At 41.6% G+C, this 19,458-nt stretch overlaps 1 protein-coding gene across 1 annotated transcript in view; it reads left to right on the top strand.

The window, feature by feature from the left end:
- The window catches only part of GALNT2 (polypeptide N-acetylgalactosaminyltransferase 2), a 96,745-nt gene extending 77,758 nt beyond the window's left edge, over positions 1 to 18,987 (top strand). Inside the window, exons 12-16 of the mRNA XM_066545653.1 lie at positions 11,282 to 11,374; positions 11,578 to 11,661; positions 13,419 to 13,545; positions 17,169 to 17,288; positions 18,509 to 18,987. Coding sequence (XP_066401750.1) covers positions 11,282 to 11,374; positions 11,578 to 11,661; positions 13,419 to 13,545; positions 17,169 to 17,288; positions 18,509 to 18,664 — 580 coding nt within the window. The 3' untranslated portion in view covers positions 18,665 to 18,987. The remainder of the gene's footprint in view (positions 1 to 11,281; positions 11,375 to 11,577; positions 11,662 to 13,418; positions 13,546 to 17,168; positions 17,289 to 18,508) is intronic.
- Positions 18,988 to 19,458: the final 471 nt, after the last annotated feature.

The raw sequence follows: 19,458 nt of genomic DNA, 5'->3' as shown, positions 1-19,458 counted from the left end.
ATAAAAAGGTACGCTTTTGCTGTAAAGATTCAGAAATCCCATTTTAGGATTTCTCCGACGTCGTAATAAAATACCTCCTGCTTATTTGACTGAGTCTCTTAAGCAGTAATTTCTCGCCTTTTAAGGCAAAAATCGGCATCATTTCTGGCGACCCAGATGGGACGAAGCAGGAGATCCAGGATCTGAGGAGTCCCCTCGCTGGGTCCGGGGCTGAGACCCTCTGGGCGCCCCTGACGACTTTTTGTCAGAAGAGACTCCCCCTCGGACCAAGCGCTCTTTGGTGGACGAAGGGTTCCCTGCATCTCCTGCTTCTCCTGCTCCAAATTAAAGAGGTATTTTTATCATTGTTCATTGGTTTTAGGATAAAGCGCTTTATGGGAACACGGGGTCAGACGTGACCACCGGAGGGTAAACCAGAGGACGCTCTGGTAAAGAATCCCTAATTGGTATTTTTGGGTACCTTTTGGTAATTGGTGTCTTTGCTAACCAGTAATTGATGCCTTTGGTGGGTACCTTTTGGTAATTGGTGTCTTTGCTAACCAGTAATTGATGCCTTTGGTGGGTACCTTTTGGTAATTGGTGTCTTTGCTAACCAGTAATTGATGCCTTTGGTGGGTACCTTTTGGTAATTGGTGTCTTTGCTAACCAGTAATTGATGCCTTTAGTGGGTACCTTTTGGTAATTGGTGTCTTTGCTAACCAGTAATTGATGCCTTTGGTGGGTACCTTTTAGTAATTGGTGTCTTTGCTAACCAGTAATTGATGCCTTTGGTGGGTACCTTTTGGTAATTGGTGTCTTTGCTAACCAGTAATTGATGCCTTTGGTGGGTACCTTTTGGTAATTGGTGTCTTTGCTAACCAGTAATTGATGCCTTTGGTGGGTACCTTTTGGTAATTAGTGTCTTTGCTAACCAGTAATTGATGCCTTTGGTGGGTACCTTTTAGTAATTGGAAGAAAAAAAGAAAAAAAAAAAAAAGAAAAAAAAAAAAAAAAAAAAGAAGAAAAAAAAAGAAAAATAATAAGGAGAGTAAGAAAAAAAGAGGCAAGACTCTGATGCACTTGTTCTTCTTGTATTGATCTTGTTGGTTTGTTTGAAACTGTGATTTAAGGGTTAAAAAGAGTGGTCAGTTTTTGTTTTTATCTGAACTGAACTAAATTCCGGGACTCGGTCCAATTTTCTCCACTCCCTTGGAGGAACTTGGAAGGAGTGTATACGTTTTATACCTTTGTTTAACCCTGTTGTATGCTTTGATGTATTGACTGTAAGATTTTTGCAAAGGGACGAGTTTAGTGGTTTTTATGTTGTCTGAAATTTGTTGTGATATTATCGGCAAAACCGTACTATTGATTTACAGTTTTGCGAGTGTGTGACGGCCTGGAGCCGACCAATATCGGTATCTTACGGTCTGCCGGCAACATCTTACGGTAAAGCAGTGTATTCTGATAGAACGGAAAGGTAGGACAGTTTGAATGAATTAGCACCGTGTATGAGAGAGTGTGTCTGAGACGCAGCCCGGCTGCGAAGCGAGTGGGAGTCCGGCTCTGCAGTTCCTGTCCCTCGCGAGAGGCCAGGTCAGAAAAGGACGAAGCGCTTGGATATTGTATGAATGAAGTGTTAAGATAAACTGGTATATAGTGCTTGTGGGAAGGAGATTTACTTAGTGAGATAAGAAACACCGACCCAGAAAATAGCAATGGGGAGTCAACCGAGCAAAGATATAAATATGAAAACCCCCTTAAGATGTATTCTGAAGCATTGGAAGGACTTAGGGGAGATTCCAGAAGGAAATATAAGTAAAAAGACACTCCTTAAATACTGCACGCAGTGGTGGCCGTTGTATAAATTAGATGATGGTGAGAAATGGCCACCAGAGGGGACAATTAATTATAATACCATTTTACAACTAATGCTCTTCCTCCGCCGGCTCAATAAATGAGATGAGGTGATGTATGCAGACATGTTCTTCACCCTGAAGAATAAACCTGAGTGGCAAAAGGAGTGTAGAATTAATGCAGCCCCTCAAGACCCTCTGGCACTAGCCCTGGAAAAAGATAAGAAAGGCTCAAAATCTAAAAAACGTTGCTGCGATGCATGTAGCATTGGGCAGCGATGTCTTAAGCTAACAAGGAGGGACAATGGAAAAGAGAGTGAAATAAGCCTGTGGGAATACCATCCAGGGCCCCTCCCCAAACCAGGAGTTAGATAAGAGTTGGGGGAAAGCTAGCCCGTTAAAGTCGGAAGAAAGAGAAAGAATCGAGAAGGCACCGAGGTACAGGAAGAAGATCCCGGGGAAGGGATCAGCCACTCGTATTATACCAGATCTGTGGCACAGGAGGAAGCAAAGCAAAGAGAGGAGGGGGAACCACACGATAGCTCCCCTCCGACAAGTTGTGCCAATGGTAGGGGAAAGGACAAGAGTAAAGGTGCCGTTCTCGACCAATGATTTAAATAATTGGAGGGATGAGGCAAAGAATTTTAGAAGGAATCCGGAGGGAGTAGCAAAGAGGTTTGAATTAATGGTAAAGAATTTGGATATTGATTGGGAGGATATAGAGGTGATGTTGTCAAAGCTGACAGATACAGAAAGAGAACTCGTATTGGAAACAGGAAAGCGACATGCTCAACTATTATCGGGGAGACTAGAAGATAATTTTCCCAGCAGCAAACCAGAATGGGACCCGGGCAATGCAGACCACTATCAGCAGTTAGTGCAGTATAGAAAACTGATAGCAATGGGCTTGCGTAACGCGATCCCCAAGGCTATCAATTAGTCAATGCTATATGACATCAGGCAGGGAAAGGATGAGACCCCATCAGAGTTCTTGGATAGACTTAGGGCAGCCATGAGACAATACACACCCCTGGACCCAGCGACGGAAGAAAGGAAACAACACCTGTTAGGATTAATGATAGGACAAAGTAATCCAGACATCAAGAAGAAATTGCAAAAGCTTGAGCATCCAGCAAATAAAAACCTGGAGACACTGCTAAATGAAGCATGGAAGGTGTATAATAATAGAGAAATTGAGGAGAAGAAAAAGGAAGACAGGAGGATAGCTCGAGTGGTGGCTGTAGCCGTGGCAGCTCAGAATACAAGTTACTCGGGACCTAGAACCAGGGGAAGAGGTAGAGGCAATCCGGCAAGAAGGGGGGGGAGACTCCAACCCCACCCAACTAGAGTGGGGCCAAACCAGTGTGCGTACTGCCTGAAAATGGGACACTAGAAGCAAGAATGCCCCCAGTTAAGGGAGAGACTATTGGGCACTACTACGGCCACACAACAAGATAACGACTGAGGGGGACTGGTGGGCCGTTCCCTAGCAGACCCACTGGTTAAAATAGAGCTAGGAGAAGGTGAAAAGGAATTGGACTTTTTGATTGATACAGGAGCAACCTTTTCGGTTCTAAATCAAGAATTGGTACCTAAAAATGATGAATTTGTGCAAGTTGTGGGAGCAACAGGCCAACCAGAAAAAGCTTACTTTTTGAAACCCATCAAATACAAAATTGGGAAACAAATGAGAATTCATCAGTTCCTGTATTTACCAAATTCGCCAAAGCCCTTATTGGAGAGAGATCTATTAGAAAATTTGAGAGCTATAATAAAGTTCAACAAAGACAAATTGGAATTCCAAGTAAGTGAAGAACAGCTGATCACAGCTCTAAGCCTGACAATCAGCTGTGTAGAACCAAAGCCTGAGAATCATGACATCAGGCGAATCCTAAGTGAAGTATACCCACTAGTATGAGCTACTGATACACCTGGGAAATCAAAACAAGCAACACCTATCATTATTGAACTTATACCTAGAGCAAGGCCGGTGGTTAGGAAACAATACCCACTGAAGTTAGAAGATAGAAAGGGAATCGAGCCCATAATTAAAAAGTTCTTAGAATTAAGATTATTGATAAAATGTGAATCAGATTTTAACACCCCAATTCTGCCAGTAAAGAAACCTAATAGAACTTATAGATTAGTCCCAAGACTTGAGAGCAGTAAATAAGATAACCAAGACATTACATCCGGTAGTTGCTAACCCATACACGCTTTTAACTAAACTGAAAGATAGTTTGACATAGTTCACCGTATTGGATTTGAAAGACGCATTCTTCTGCCTTCTTTTAGCTCCTGAGAGTCAAAAGATTTTTGCCTTTGAGTGGGAATTTGTGGATAGAAGAAGAAAGACCCAACTTACGTGGACAGTATTACCCCAAAGATGGTGTAACTCCCCCACGATTTTCGAGAATCAGTTAGCCAAAGAGTTAGAACAGTGGGAAAGGCCGCTGGGAGATGGCACTCTCCTACAGTACGTAGACGACCTCCTAATAGCAACAGTGACAGAGGAAGAGTGCATTGCATGGACTATTTCCCTGTTAAACTTTCTGGGTTTAAGTGGATATCGAGTCTCCCAACAGAAAGCGCAGCTGGTGCAAAAAGAAGTGGTGTACCTGAGATACGAAGTCTCCAGAGGACAGCGATCCCTGAGAGCAGCCAGAAAAGAGGCCATCTGCCAGATGCCTAAACCAGAGACGGTGAGAGAACTGCGTGCCTTCCTGGGGATGACAAGTTGGTGTCGGCTATAGATCTACCAGTACGGGATGCTCGCTAAACCGCTGTATGATTTGTTGAAAGAGACCAAGAGTGTCCTAGTTTAGACTCCCGAAGCAGAGGGGGCCTTCAAAAAGCTGAAACAAGAGCTAATGAGAGCACCAGCTTTAGGTCTCCCAGATGTATCAAAACCATTCTGGCTGTTCTCCCACGAGCGACAGGGGATGGCCCTAGGAGTCCTGGCACAGCAGTTAGGACCACGTAAGAGAGCTGTGGCCTACTTCTCCAAACAGTTGGATGAAGTAAGCAAGGGATGGCCTGGCTGCCTGAGAGCGGTGGCCGCAGTAATCATTAATATCGAAGAGGCCAGGAAACTCACGCTCGGCCAAAAGGTAACAGTGCTGGTGTCTCACACCGTCTCAGCTGTGTTGGAGCAGAAAAGTAACCACTGGCTGTCACCTTCCAGATTTTTAAAATACCAGGCCATTTTGACTGAGTCAGATGACGTGACTATTCAGGTCACTAACATTGTGAACCCAGCTTTATTCCTAGAAGGGAGAGCCCCAGCAGAGCCGATCGAGCATGACTGCCTGGAAACAATTGAAGCCGTCTACTCCAGCCGCCCGGACCTCAAAGAAGAACCATTCGAAGATGCGGACGACTGGTTCACGGATGGAAGCAGCTTCGTGAAGCAGGGAGTGAGAATGGCCGGCTATGCAATTACCACCGCAGAAGAGGTAATTGAGTCGAACCCTTTACCCGCAGAGACTTCAGCCCAGAAGGCAGAACTGATAGCTCTGATTCGAGCCCTAGAATTGGCGGAGAACATGCGGATCAACATATGGACAGACTCTAAGTATGCCTTTTCCGTCGTACATGCTCATGGGGCCATCTGGAAAGAAAGGGGACTGTTAACTGCTCAAGGAAAAACAGTCAAACACGCAAAAGAGGTCCTGCGACTGCTGGAAGCAGTCCAGCTCCCAGCACAGGTGGCCATAATGCATTGTAAGAGACATTTAAAGGGGGACACTATCCCGGAGATAGGGAATAGAAAAGCAGACGCAGAGGCTAAATTAGCTGCTGCAAGAACTGAAGAAATAAAAGTAGCAGCTCTAGTACCAGGTGAGTTAGACACAAATTTTCGGCCAGAATATCAAGAGTCAGATCACAGGTGGATTCAGAAAAATAAAGGTAAAATGTTAGAGAATGATTGGGGTCAATTGGAAACGGGACAGTTAATAATACCAGGGAATACGATGTGGCAGTTTGTGAAAGCAGAACACGAGAAAGCCCATTGGAGTTTGGACCCGCTATACCAGTATTTGCAGGCTCGGATAGCAGGACCAAAATTGTTCACCACTGTAAAACATGTCACATCCCAGTGTGAGAAGTGCCTGAAGAACAACCCGAATACAGGAACTAAGATACATCCAGGGGCCATAAATCGAAGTAAATTCCCAGGTGAAGTGTGGCAAATTGATTTTTTTGAGCTCCCAAGAAAAGGAGGGTTTCGATATTTGCTGGCATTAACTGATACATTTTCTGGGTGGCCTGAAGCATTCCCTTTCAGAACAAATAAGGAAAGAGAAGTGACCAAAGTACTGTTAAATGAAATCATTCCACGGTTTGGGGTACCGAAGAGCATTTCTTCGGATAGGGGTACACATTTCTGTGCAAAAGTGGTAAGGGCAATAAGCAAAGCACTACAAATCAAATGGCAATTACACACGCCCTATCGCCCACAGGCCAGCGGCCAGGTGGAAAAGATGAACCATCTTATTAAGCAGCAAATTGCCAAAATATGCCAGGAGACTAATTTGCATTGGTATCAAGCTTTGCCTATTGCTCTGCTTAGACTGAGAGTCAAGCCAAGATCGAAAGAAAGGCTAAGCCCATTTGAAATTCTGTACGGCAGACCTTATGCTATGCAAACTGTAAATGGGGACGCTGTAGATCAAATAGGTAATCAGTATATTTATGACTATGTGATTATGGTGGAGAAGCAATTTGACAAGAATGCTGCGGTGGTGATTGACCACCAACCTAAACAACCTAACTGTAAGTTGCATCCTTTTAATCCCGGTGATTAGGTGTATGTTAAGAATCTTTTAGGAAAACCCCTACAAGAAAAGTGGGAGGGACCTTTCCAAGTACTGCTGACCACCTTCACCGCGGTTCGAATCAAGGAGCGACCTACGTGGATCCATTACTCACGGGTCAAGAAAGCACCGGGGAGTAAACAAGAGGAGTAGACACCGTGACCCGGATTCCACTCCAGACCCCTACTATCCTGATCATCAGACCCTTGGGGTTCCATATGAATGCCAGCCAAGTTCTCTTTGGATCCCAGCTAAATAAATAAGACCTGCCTTGGATGTGGAGCCTTCTGAATCAGCTGACCCCTCGGGATCACGAGAGAATCCAGCACAAACTGACATTAAATACAAATGTCCAGTGAAAATGGGCAAGCCCACCGTTTAGATCCAGCAAAAGGGCCCAATTTCATGCCTGTGGAGTGACTTCAGGAAAGACCCACCTGGATCACAACCCCGAAACTCGGTAATTTATAGAGAAGATTCACTTGGAGAACTACATCCTCAAAATATAACCTTTGACCCTCACCCTCTCCTCTTTCCTGTGGGAAAGATCGTAGCATCTAGCGGTCCCGAGGAAGGGAAAGCACAGTGTGAGATGGCATTTAGATTAGATCAGTCGATGACGTTCGCATGTGAAAGGGAGTCGAAAACGCTGGAACAGAGTACTAGTTTCCCCAGACGTGTTACCAGATACGAAGTGGCATCACCAGAAGATGTGATCTCCTTATATCCAAATTTAGACTTGCCCCAAGAAATTACTCCACCAATTGAATGTAGAAAGGTGCATAACTTAACCTTTATCGGGCCCCAGGTAGTAAGGAAGTCAAATGAACTGAAACTGCTGCTAGACCCCACGTACTCTCTGAAAAAAGTGCAGATGAATATTCAGACTAACATTACCCATCTGCAAAAGGACTGTCAACCGTTCATACAACAAAGCCTTAAAAGATGGGAGGCATGGCTAGCTACTAGGTCTTATCACAGGCGGGCGCAAAGGGATATAAGTGGATGGGTCAGCACTGGATTTAGAATACTGAATACCATAGATCAAGAGGTATTGGTTAACAAATTGAGTACTGTCACCACCAACTTAAGAAAACTTAAAGTGCCCCTGAGTTCATCTATGCTTACATTGGCAGAAACACAATCACTGGTAGTTAGGTTACTAACCCTGGTAGCAAATCACACTGCTGAAGATTTTGCTAGAATTGCCGGCTATACAGGAGACATTAGCAAAGAAATTGCGCTTGCTATCCAATGCACACAAACACAACAGTGGGTACAGTCAGTGGCAGCAAGAATAATAAGAGAAGGAACGTCAAGAACGCTGTCCCAAGAAATAAGAGAGACGATACTGAAGGATAGTCGTACTACACAATTTGAAAGGGACCATCAAGCCTGGTGGCAATTAGTAAACTTTACTTATGTACCACAGCATGAGCACATTGAAGCCTATGTTCTTACCATCAGTGCTGCAGAGGAAAGGGCGATTTTCCCTATCCTTACCTTAGGGACCATACATCAGAATGTCCTTGTTAGGCCAGTAGATCATAATGTTTAGGCGAGTTATGATGACGCCAAAAATAAGTAGCAGTCTGTTAGTACAGAAGCATGTATTCCTAGGGGGCAACTAAGATACATATGTAAAAATGCTATAGTAGAAACAGAAGATTTATGCTTAGATGCTGAAAATAGTGTATGCACTTTTGAAATGCTTCCACACAATAGAGTACGGTCGCAAGTTTATTATGTAGAGAATGGATGCGCCTGCGTCAGAACAGCTTGCAGTAACGTAACTGTAGATAGTTGCCAAGAGGAAACTAACAATACTAACTTTTGTGTATGTAATTTTACCAAGATTATAAGTTGTGATTTTAACTATACCGCTCCTGTAACCACCCAGCAGCTAATTAATGCAGACTACGACCTGTATCATGAGTTGCCAAAATTACAGATAGGTATGGATGTCGAAGTTCTTAAGGCGATGCTCGTGCATCCAGAAGTAAAAAGACTAGTGCAAAAAGTGAACCAAACAGTTAAGCGCATGGTCCTACAGGTAGAGCACAACTCAGAAAGAATAAAAAACATCCTGACTGAAGTAGAACAAGTAGGCCAACATCACTAGTGGGACGTTTTCACAGGATTTTCCCCAACAGCAACACAAGTCTTTCATTACCTGGTACACCCGATACTAATTTTAACTATAGCAATGTTTATACTGACTTTTATGAACCTATGCTTGTGGTGGAGGCTGAAATCCTTGATGAGTAAGATCCAAATGATTTAGGCGATAGTGCGGGCGTATCAACGCCCCGAAGGATTAGAACTTGACGAAAGAATTCGTAAGTTATAAGAAAAGGAGAGAAATGAAGCCCCTAAAATGAAGCCCCTAAAACAGTTACTTTCAAGAGATGATGGGTTAAAGCATAGAATATAAAGCGGTTACGAGAAATATTCAATGTTAAGAAATCACATAGAGCAATAAATTGGGTAAGGTGTGGAACACAATGACAGGGAAGAGATAAGGACAGACAGTGATAAGTTCAGTGCATTTCAGAGCCAAGAAGAACTGCTGGGTAAGGCACGTTTAGAGCCAACATGTCAAATTGACCCTGAGACCCCTGCCAAGGCCTGGAGGCTAAGCCAACTACACCGGGAATTGACCAAATTTGGGGAGAGGTTCAAAAGTTTAAAGAGGAAGACTCCTTGAAGCTGATGAAGGCCGACCGGAACGACCCCTGAGAAGATCCTCAAAAGAGAAGTCCCCGCCCACGCTCCGCCTACACCACTCCCCATATGTATATGCATGAATATGATGTAATCCCAAACCTAAAACTGTATAAAAAGGTACGCTTTTGCTGTAAAGATTCAGAAATCCCATTTTAGGATTTCTCCGACGTCGTAATAAAATACCTCCTGCTTATTTGACTGAGTCTCTTAAGCAGTAATTTCTCGCCTTTTAAGGCAAAAATCGGCATCATTATAATACACGTGTGTAGGACCACGGTGCCAAGAAAGTTGGTGCATGGAATCTGTGCTGGTGGTGCAGTTGGGATGTGTTGGCTTATGCCATCATCTGTCTCTTGGCTGTAGGCAGCTTGTTCTGGACTCCTCTCTTTTTAGCTGGCTAGTCAGTACACACTGCCTTTTGGCAGCCCAAACAGGTTGGTAATTTTGGGTGGGAGACTGGGAGTCCTGTTTCATGGGAGAGAGGACCACATCACCATGTCCTGGCTGTGTGACGTGGGCAGGGACAAGTTTGTGTGACCAATGCTGCCTTAACACAGCACTCCAGTGAGTCTTGCAGGCCCAGTCTGCTCCTAGCAAAGCTGCCTCTCAGTGCTCTGTTTCATTAAGTGGCTCAACATTAAGTGTATCCCATGCTGTGTTCCTCAGCACCCTGAGTTTTTTAGGGCCTTGCTAGTTCAGGCAGTTCTCAGCATCTGCACAGTGCCCATATTTGTGTCACATGAAGCCTGAGCTCTTCTTCCTCCATGAATATGGGCCAGTGGGATACAGGCAGGCATTCTGGCCTTGAAAGTGCCTTTGGGGTCGTTACACCCTGGCAAACAAAGTACCTCCTCTCTCACCACCAAAATCTGTTTGGCCTCTGGGCATCCCAGCTGGTTGCTGGGCATACAGGAGGGGCTGAGTGACTGACACTCACACAGGCCTGAGAGACTGCAGGTGAAGATACATTCACATAGCTTCTAATCTGAATCTAGTAGGATTTTACTTACAAAAAATTAAATCTTTGCAAGAAAAAAAAAATCAGTCCTCAAACAAAAAAATTATTCAGATCGGTCTTGTGAAATTTTCATTCCCCATATCCTTTTTGCTCAGCAACCTGCAAGCCTCCTCACTTAATCCTGATTGTTTTGTCTTTTGAATTGGAAAATCATATTAAAGAAGTTATTTGCTTACTGAGTTCACTCCAGTTGCTTTAGGTGAACTTTCTGCCAAATGTAAAGTAAGCTTCAGAGCATGGCAGTTGCAAGTGAAGTAAGACTTCCTTTTCAAAGCATAGAGTTATGAACAGTAGAAGTAAATGAGTTTTACATGGAAGCCAGGGGAGGGAAAAAGCCATTGCACCATGTTGCAGTCCAAAAGGAAATTTAAAGACACCAATTACATAAATACAGCAATTTTAGTTAGAGATGTGTTGGATTAGAAGTAAAACATTTGGATTAGGGTTTTTTTCCCACTTATTAGAATAATCAATCTCTCTCAAATTTTAAAACATTTCATCTTACCTCAGCCATAGAAGACTTGTTTGTTTCATAGGCTTAAGTATTGTGACAGCTTGTATCTTTTTGGAACTTTGAGTGCATCAACCTAATAAATTCTATGAAGTTTGCAGAAAGAACTGAAAGATCTGTGTTAAATTCTGGATGAAAACCTGCAGCAGTGAGGAGTGTGGAAAAGATATAAATTTCATTATAAATCCATTGATTTCAGTTACGTTACTCTAATGGTTTTCTATTACTTGGATCTTTTATAGGGAGTCTGCTGCCTGACTTGGGGCAACTCAGTGTATAGTACTGGGAAGGGTTAAAATTATTCTGAGGAAAAATTGGATGGTTTAATTGCACCTAGAGAAAATATAACCCATGTGTTTCATATGATTGTCCCTAGAAATACACGCAGAGCAGCAGAAGTCTGGATGGATGAGTATAAAAATTTCTATTATGCAGCAGTGCCTTCAGCCAGGAATGTACCTTATGGCAAGTAAGTCACAAGTGCTTCTTCATCCTATTTGTTAATTCTTCATGACACAGCACCTTCTGAGGTGAAAGCAGTGCTAAATCTGATGTTGTCTCTAACATATTTCTACAGTTCTACTGTTCTTGATTTTTCTGTGTATTCCATAAAATATATGAAGACAGTAGCCTGACTCTGAAAACTCCTTTTTTTTTTTTTCTCTCCTCTAGTATTCAAAGCCGAATGGAGCTCAGAAAGAAACTTAGCTGCAAACCCTTTAAGTGGTATCTTGAAAATGTTTATCCTGAGTTACGGTGAGTTTTGGCTGAAACAGAGTTCATATGGAATTTTCTTTTTTGCCCTCTCCAGAAATCATTGGTTTCTCTTCCTCCATCCTTGGATATAAAGGATGTGTTTTACTTTATCTGTGAATGCAATGCTTCATGCAGATTTGTTTGCTTTTTTTTTTTAGTTCTGTTCCTAAAGAGTAATTTTTCCATAGTTGGCTGCTTTTTCTACTTATGGCAACTACAGCTGCAATATTTTAGAGAAGAGTGTCCAAAGGACTGAACTTACCTGAGCCTGAAGTTAGTCTCCTACCCAAACTCAAAAGCACATATTCTGTATCCTGTTGTCATCCCTTTAAAGCTTTTGCCCATGCCTAAGCCCATGCCTAGTTAAGTGAGGAGACTGAATCTTGTTGCAGTACAAATGATGACATTCAGCAGACAAGAGGGCCTTGTGTGTTTGGCAGACAAGGGTAGATGTCTAAGGCTCTGAGAAGCTGAGTCTCCTATTCCTTCTGGTCTCCTTTTCTCTTGTCACTGAATAATCACTGACTTCTGGGAAGGGCTGAGAAGGGGGAAGTGAGGGATGACACTGCAAACAGTTTTTGTAACATGAACATCCTAGCTAATGAGAAATCCTTGAAGAGAAATGCTTTTTGGAAGGATAGAAAGATTTTGGTTAAATAATCCATTAAGAAGTATGTTGGTCAGATCTGAGCCCACTAACTAGTCTGACTAGCCTGTCAACCTAATACTGGTAGTGTAGTGGTGTAAGATATTGTGTGTATCTTGTAAGAATATTTGAGGTTTTTTTCCTGGGGCCACTTCATGTCAGTGGTGCTAGGTAACTGCTAGTGACATACAGGCTTGAGATGCAAAAGCAGCACCAGCTATTACAGCCCCAGTGCAACATGTGCAGAACCATACATACTAATGAGTCTCATAAAGCAGGATGATACTGAGGAATTAAGTTCTCCTTTATTTTCTCTTAAGAGTGCCAAAGGATATTTGGTTTTGTTTAATCTGTGAGAAAAAATGTCTCCCCTGAAAAATGTGCTACCATAAGCATTACTTACATGTAATTTTGTCTTGTTCTGTCATCCCTCATGTGCTCATTTTGCTGGGTTGAATTATTATACTCATATTATAGTCTGGAGTTTTTAAAGGCTCTGATATGCCCTTGTTTTACTGTTCAGTGTGAACTCCTGGGCTCTACCCACAGCTGTACTTTGCTGAATGGACTTGCCTAGGTGGTTCCATGCTAGGAGTGTACTTTATGTGCAACCATTAGAAAGTAGATATCAGAAAAACTTTGATCTTTTTTTAATTCCTAACCCCTTTTTTAACATTTCAGTAAAAACAGTCAGAGAAACATGTAGTGTCCTATTTCTGCCACAAGCTAAGTTGCCTGAAAAGACAAAAGGACTTGATGAGCTAATTGATAACATTAAGCTTTGAGTCACTTTAAATGATAAGTCATCTTTAATTTGATTTTTGTGCCACATTTGTATGTTCACCCACCTTCTCTGGTACAAGTCTTCTGGTACTGTGTGCATGGTAAGCTTGCAAGTTTACTCATGCTTGATCAATTAATGATTAGATAATTGCCTCCCCTCAAAAGATGATTGAGATTTTGAGATTATAGTCATCATTCATCCTTAACCTCTCATCTTAAAAATACTCCGAGTGTTTTTTACAAACAAGGAGTTAAAAAAAAAAAGTAGGAAAAACCTGCCAAACAAACCCTGAACTGAATCAAGCAGATATTTCTGGTTTTGTTTTAGGGTACCTGATCATCAAGATATAGCCTTTGGGGCTTTGCAGCAGGGTACCAATTGCCTTGACACTTTGGGCCATTTTGCAGATGGTGTTGTTGGAGTTTATGAATGTCATAATGCCGGGGGAAACCAGGTCTGTATGCCATTAATTTTGCTTTCTACACTAAGTCTTGAACAAAAGAAAGAAAGTTAAGCTAAACTTTTAAACTCAAGCAGTTACTGTGTACTGGTGAGAGAAAGATGAATCTAAACCAGCACATCAGTTGTTGTTACAGATGGGCTAAAAAGCTTCTCCCTCAAATATAAGTTTGTGTTTTCAGGATTAGAATCTGAGCCCAGAGATTCATTCTGTGAGCACCACATTATCCCCTTCCTTTGTCACTGTTGCACTAGAGGCCATAGCTTCCTTCTCAGAGGTTTTGTACTTGCATAGAAAGCTCTTTTCCAGTGAAATGGTGTGTTTGATTTTTTGGGAGCAATTTTTACTTAAGAAAATATTTGGGTTGCATTAAGCATATGGCCTAAGATCAGCAAAATGAAAGAATGCTTTGCTATGCTGCACTGTTAGTCATTTACAGTTTGCAATAGTGAAGTATAAAAAAAATCTGTCATAAATCCCCATTTAGCACTTCTAGAAAACAGCAGTGCCTAAATGTTCACTCACAGTAAGGGGAGTGTTTTAACAAATCCTTTCTAATCCTACTCCTAAACTAATTGTAAATGTGTCAGATCTTTAAATGAGAGCATTAATTATTTCAAAGAATCTATTTATGCAGTTTTGACTTAGTTGTCATTCATGAAATGCACACAGAGGTTCTCACTGCTTTGTGTGCTGCTTTGTCACTAAATCCTTGTCAGATTTAAACCTGACTTTAAATCAAATGTAATATTAATGTGTCAAGTACAGCTGTTAAAATAGAAGGCTGACCAATTAAAAACTACTAAAAACTACTCTTGAATGAGTGTCAGACTCTGATTTAAATTAGAAGAGGAAAAGCCTAAAATAAGATGAAGCCTAAAATGAAGTAATTTCCTGCAAGATGTATGATGACAATTCATTCAAATAAACATGTGAGAAATGCCTCCTTTCCCTATCATTAAAGGGAATTTATCTCTGGAGGCTTTTTCAATTACCTTTATGAAAGTACTCTCATCTTTTCAGAAGCCACAGTGGGGTTTTTGGGAGAAAGGGTAGATGTGTCACAAGTGCCTTGGAGCAGAAATCGTAGAATTTTCTGCTGATGTTGTGTGCTCTTTGTAGATACACAAAGTTATCTTTCTTTTTCAAACTCCTCTCCCTGAAGCTGACCCTCTTCTTTCTATGTATGTGTTTTTTCCTGTGGCATTGACCTTGACAATCCACTATGCACTTGCTCTGAACAAGTGCATAGTCCTTTGAGAGGACATTCAGACAGGTCAAACCCAGATTTTATGTCCAAGCAGAACTCATATTGGGTTGAAAAGAAATGACAGCATGGGAGGAGAGGGATAGGGAACAAACCACAGTCTGTAGATCTGTACTTTGTGTTTTGCACCTTATTCTTATCAGGAGGTTTTTTGAGGAGTTAAGGACATTATAGGCTGTGACAATCTTCTATAAGTTGAAGAGTGTCTTCTGTCTTATGTTCAACACAACTTAAAATGCAAAACCTAAGTAAAAACGGGATTTCTGCCCCCTTTTTCCCCTGCTCTCCCCTCCTCCAGGCTGGTACAACTCAGGGGTAGTTGTGCCTCTCCAGAGGGCTGAGTAGCTTGTGGTGTGCTTGAGAATATGCAAATATGCAGGGTTGTGATAAAGAGCTAAAGGTAAAACCAAATGCACTTAGGTTCAAGGGGAAGGTTTCAGGTTAGTTTGTCTACTAACTTTTTATTTCTGATTTCACACAGATTTTCTCAGATATTCTGATTTTTGCAATAAAGCTATCCAATTTCCAGCCTGTGCCCTGAGCATATACACTGCTTACAGTTTCTCCTCTGGTGTAGTGGAACTTGTTCCATCTTACCTCCATTATAGTCATAGTTACTGATCTGTGGAGGAAAGTATCTATACACTGTGTCTTGTAACATGAGGGGCCATCATGTAGATGTTTCCAGCAACAGGGCTTGGAGTTTCATGAAGCAGCTGTACTTTGGCTTTTAAAAGGGTTAACTTCTTGCATAATTTCTGTTGTGGCTGGAGCTCATACAGCTTTTTGATGGAAGGGTAGAGATGTATAAAGGTAATCATTTCAAGGCTCTAATTCTCACTGCAGGGTTCTCAGATGCAAGTTTTACTACATCCCTGGTAGTATTTTCAGCTGTCATTTTTCACTATAAATCTTACCAGGGAAGAGTTTGGGACCGTTTGTAAGTCCTGATAAGCTCTGAAAAGAACTTGCTTAATTCCTTTGGTTGTAACTAAAAAAAGTGGCTATTAATATTTTATTATACATTAATGGTTCTTGTTGCCATCTTACTGGACAGAACTGAGAAAGCAAGTAATTTTGCTATCATCTGAGTTTAACATGCTGAGAGTAAAAGAAGTTATCAGCTAAGAGTTTGGAAGACAAAAGGATACACAGATTTGTCCTGGCTTTGCTTTGTTTTCCACAGCTGTCATCATTCTAGTACTTGCAGAATACTGTACAGTAAACCCATCCAGTGGCTTGAGACCTGTATGGTTGTGATTACTTGTAATCTCTTGGGTTGCAAATTCTGACAGTGTTCTGAGCATCTCTTCCCAAAGAGATTTAATAATTGTTAAATCTGCTGAGTTTCAAAGTAATTATACATTTATTTTATTTCTGAAACACTGATTACATGCAAAATAACATTTAAATGTTATTTAACATACAGGCTTGGCCCTGTATGTCTAAGGTTTTGTATTATACCACACTAAATCCTCTTAAGTTGCTTGAGAGAAGCTAATCATGCCATTTTAAGTAGTTTATAAGCATGATTTGGATCATTAGCCTGGCTTTAATCAAGTGGCTTCTTTCCTCAAAGGGTAGTTAGACAAATGGAGACCAGTGTGGACCCTGGAGACCAAACTTGAAAGGAGAGAGGCATATGGAGAGAGTCTGAACAGCAGTGCAAGATCAGGCTCTGTGTGAAAAGATGCTGAGATCAAACAAGCTGGGCAGCAGTACATGCAGAACAGCTTCTCTTTGCTCTCTATTTAAGAGTTGCATATTTAAATACATTTAACAGAGATTCTGTTGTACATCATGCCTTGCATGGGAGGGAACATTCTCTCTATCCCTTTTGTGTATTGCTTTCTGGTGATCTTAATTGTATTAAGAACTGCTGTTTCCTCACTGTGGTCCATGTGCTTTGTTCAGTGTGTGGGCAGGGTGGCCAGTGGTGCTGCAGACCAAGCTTTTAGGGGTTTTATGTATATTTACAAATGTAGAAATCCTTCCACATAGAAGAAAGGGACAGGTGTAATACACACACACACACAAAAATAAATACCTAACAAAATAAGCATTTGGAGGAGTATCTTCCAGGAGGCCCTGTGTGACTGGCAGCAGCAGCTGTGTAAAGCCAGCAGAGGGAGTAAACAGCAAGCTCTGCCCTGAGCTGATGTGGGGACACTGAAGCAATTGGAATTACTGTTTGAGATGGACTTTTCATCTCCTGCCCTGTGGGAAACAATGAACTGTTCTAATGCCAGTACATAGCTTTTTGCAGGATTTTAACTTGGGCTGTGTATGCAGAGGTAGCATGTATTAACATACACAATTTTGTACACTTTTTGTTTCTTCCTTTTTGTAGGAATGGGCCTTAACAAAGGACAAGTCAGTGAAACACATGGATTTGTGCCTTACTGTTGTGGACAGAGCTCCTGGTTCACTAATAAAACTTCAGGGCTGTAGGGAAAACGACAGCAGACAGGTTAGTATGTCATGATTGCACTCTGCAAAAGCTGGGGAAAACAAGGATGGTGAATAAACAATGCCATGGTGATCTGTCATATCTTCTGTAGGCTCTACTTTTACTGTTGTTTGTGTGTGGGAAGCTAGGATTCATGTTGTCATAAGGGCAGAATAAGCTTTATCCCAACAGGGCCTTATGTAAAGGTTTCACCCATTGCTGTGTCACAGCGTTCAGCTGCCTCGTGTGTCTTCTGAAAGAGTTTGTATATTCCACAATGTCTTTTTGAAAGGTCTCACTCAGTGAAGTTTGAATGTTATGTATGCTGTTTCTCAGAAAATGTGTTTTTCCTTCTTTTCAGTTGTGGCCTGCTTATAGCAGCCCTAGAAATCATCAAATTCATTTTTATCAATACAGCATTGTAACTTCATCTATTTCCCATGACTGAGGAAATTGACATTTGCAGAGTCATACCATCTTTTTGATCTAGTCAAAAAACAACTCATCTCTTTCTGCTCAGTCATCAGTTCTGATCATCTGCCAGCTTCCTTGCTTCTATATCTGTTTTGGCAGATAGGTTCCTGAAACACTGTTTATTGATGAAGGAAGGAATATTCTTGCCACTCTTCAGAGAAGGAAACTAAGGAAGCAAGATTTTCTTGATAAGGTTTACAGGCATGTTATGGTAGACATACAAGAGAAACCACCCCCCCCCCTTTTTTTTTTTTAATCCTGTATTTGGAGTTTATTCTGTCCTTGACATCATCTTGGACAAAGAACTTTTGACAGCACAGATTTCTTATCTTCTGTAGAATTGAAAGGTGTCTGACAAATTTCTGGATTTCTGTAGAGTTGACTATAGTGAATGTGCTTCTTGCTTCTCTATGCTTAGTATTGTAGTGCTATGTGGATGGATTTTGATTCTCGTTTTTTTCTTCAGACCAAAGGTGTCACACAGGTAACAGGGTGAGGTAGTGTATTTGAGAAGTTCTGAACTAGAAGGAAATGTGTTGGTGTATTCTGTGTCTTGCAGAGTGTTAGCAGAAAGAACAGCTGTTCTGGCAAGGCTTGCCAGAACTTACCTACTCTTACTCAAGGATCATCCAAACTGCTCCTGTTATTGCAGTTTGTACACATTTCCAGGCACAAGCCAGGGAAGCTTATGAAGGCTGCAAAGGACATGATGTAGAATTCTTCCTTTTCCTGCTTTTCCAGGTCAATAACTGTATTTTCTCTTCCAGAAATGGGAACAAATTGAAAGCAATTCTAAACTGAGGCACGTTGGCAGCAACCTCTGTCTAGACAGCCGAAATGCCAAAAATGGTGGTCTCACCGTTGAGATCTGCAATCCTTCTTTGTCACAGCAGTGGAAATTCACACTTAATCTGCAGCAGTAGAAGGACTTACAAGCAAAGTGCTGTTTCAACTGAAAAACATTGGGCAAAGTTTTGATTGAATTACTGATGTATTTCTTAAAACTTTCCACTGAACTTATATACCTCAGTATTCCACCTTTATCTGAAAGTAGAGTGCTGAAGCAGACAGCAGGGATCCAGGGGACTCAGAGCACTGCAAAGATGTCACTGAGCATCACAGGAAGAAGGAATTGTGCTGCAGACTTCAACTGTTCCTTTCTGTCTTCAGCTACTACTTGCACAGCAGATAATTAACTCTAGGAACAACTGACGTATTGTAAACAAAAGGATCTGAAGAAACATCTGTGGGGAACAGTGTGGGAGGGAGGGTGGGAAAAATTACTAGGAGAAGGTAATTTGAAAACTCCATTGGAATAGAAGTCATGGTTTGTCATTTCCAGAACCAGAAGTGTCATTTTGAAGTTTCTTTTTTTTTCTCCTGTGTGTACTTGGTAATTTGAATATGAACTTTTCTATGATGGACTCTAAATATAAATATATGAAAGTATATATATTGTCAGTTCCCAATGATTTGTATCAGTTTTCATCATCCTATAATTATCAACAAAGTGATTGACATATGTATAACCAGAAATTGGATTGGAGTGTAGGAGAGAGAAACTCAGAGGGTGCGGATTTTGTGCTGCTGGGTGTGATGTCCCTGCTAACACTGGATGCTTTTGCTTTGCAAACTGGATCTACTTCTTAACACTTCACCCTCGCTGGAGATCATGAAACTCAGGAGGAGAAAGGAGAAAGAAAATAGCAGAGGAAGT

This window comes from Molothrus aeneus, chromosome 3 (assembly GCF_037042795.1).
Source record: "Molothrus aeneus isolate 106 chromosome 3, BPBGC_Maene_1.0, whole genome shotgun sequence".
Taxonomy (NCBI): Eukaryota; Metazoa; Chordata; class Aves; order Passeriformes; family Icteridae; genus Molothrus; species Molothrus aeneus.
This window is presented reverse-complemented; position numbering and strand designations above follow the sequence as displayed.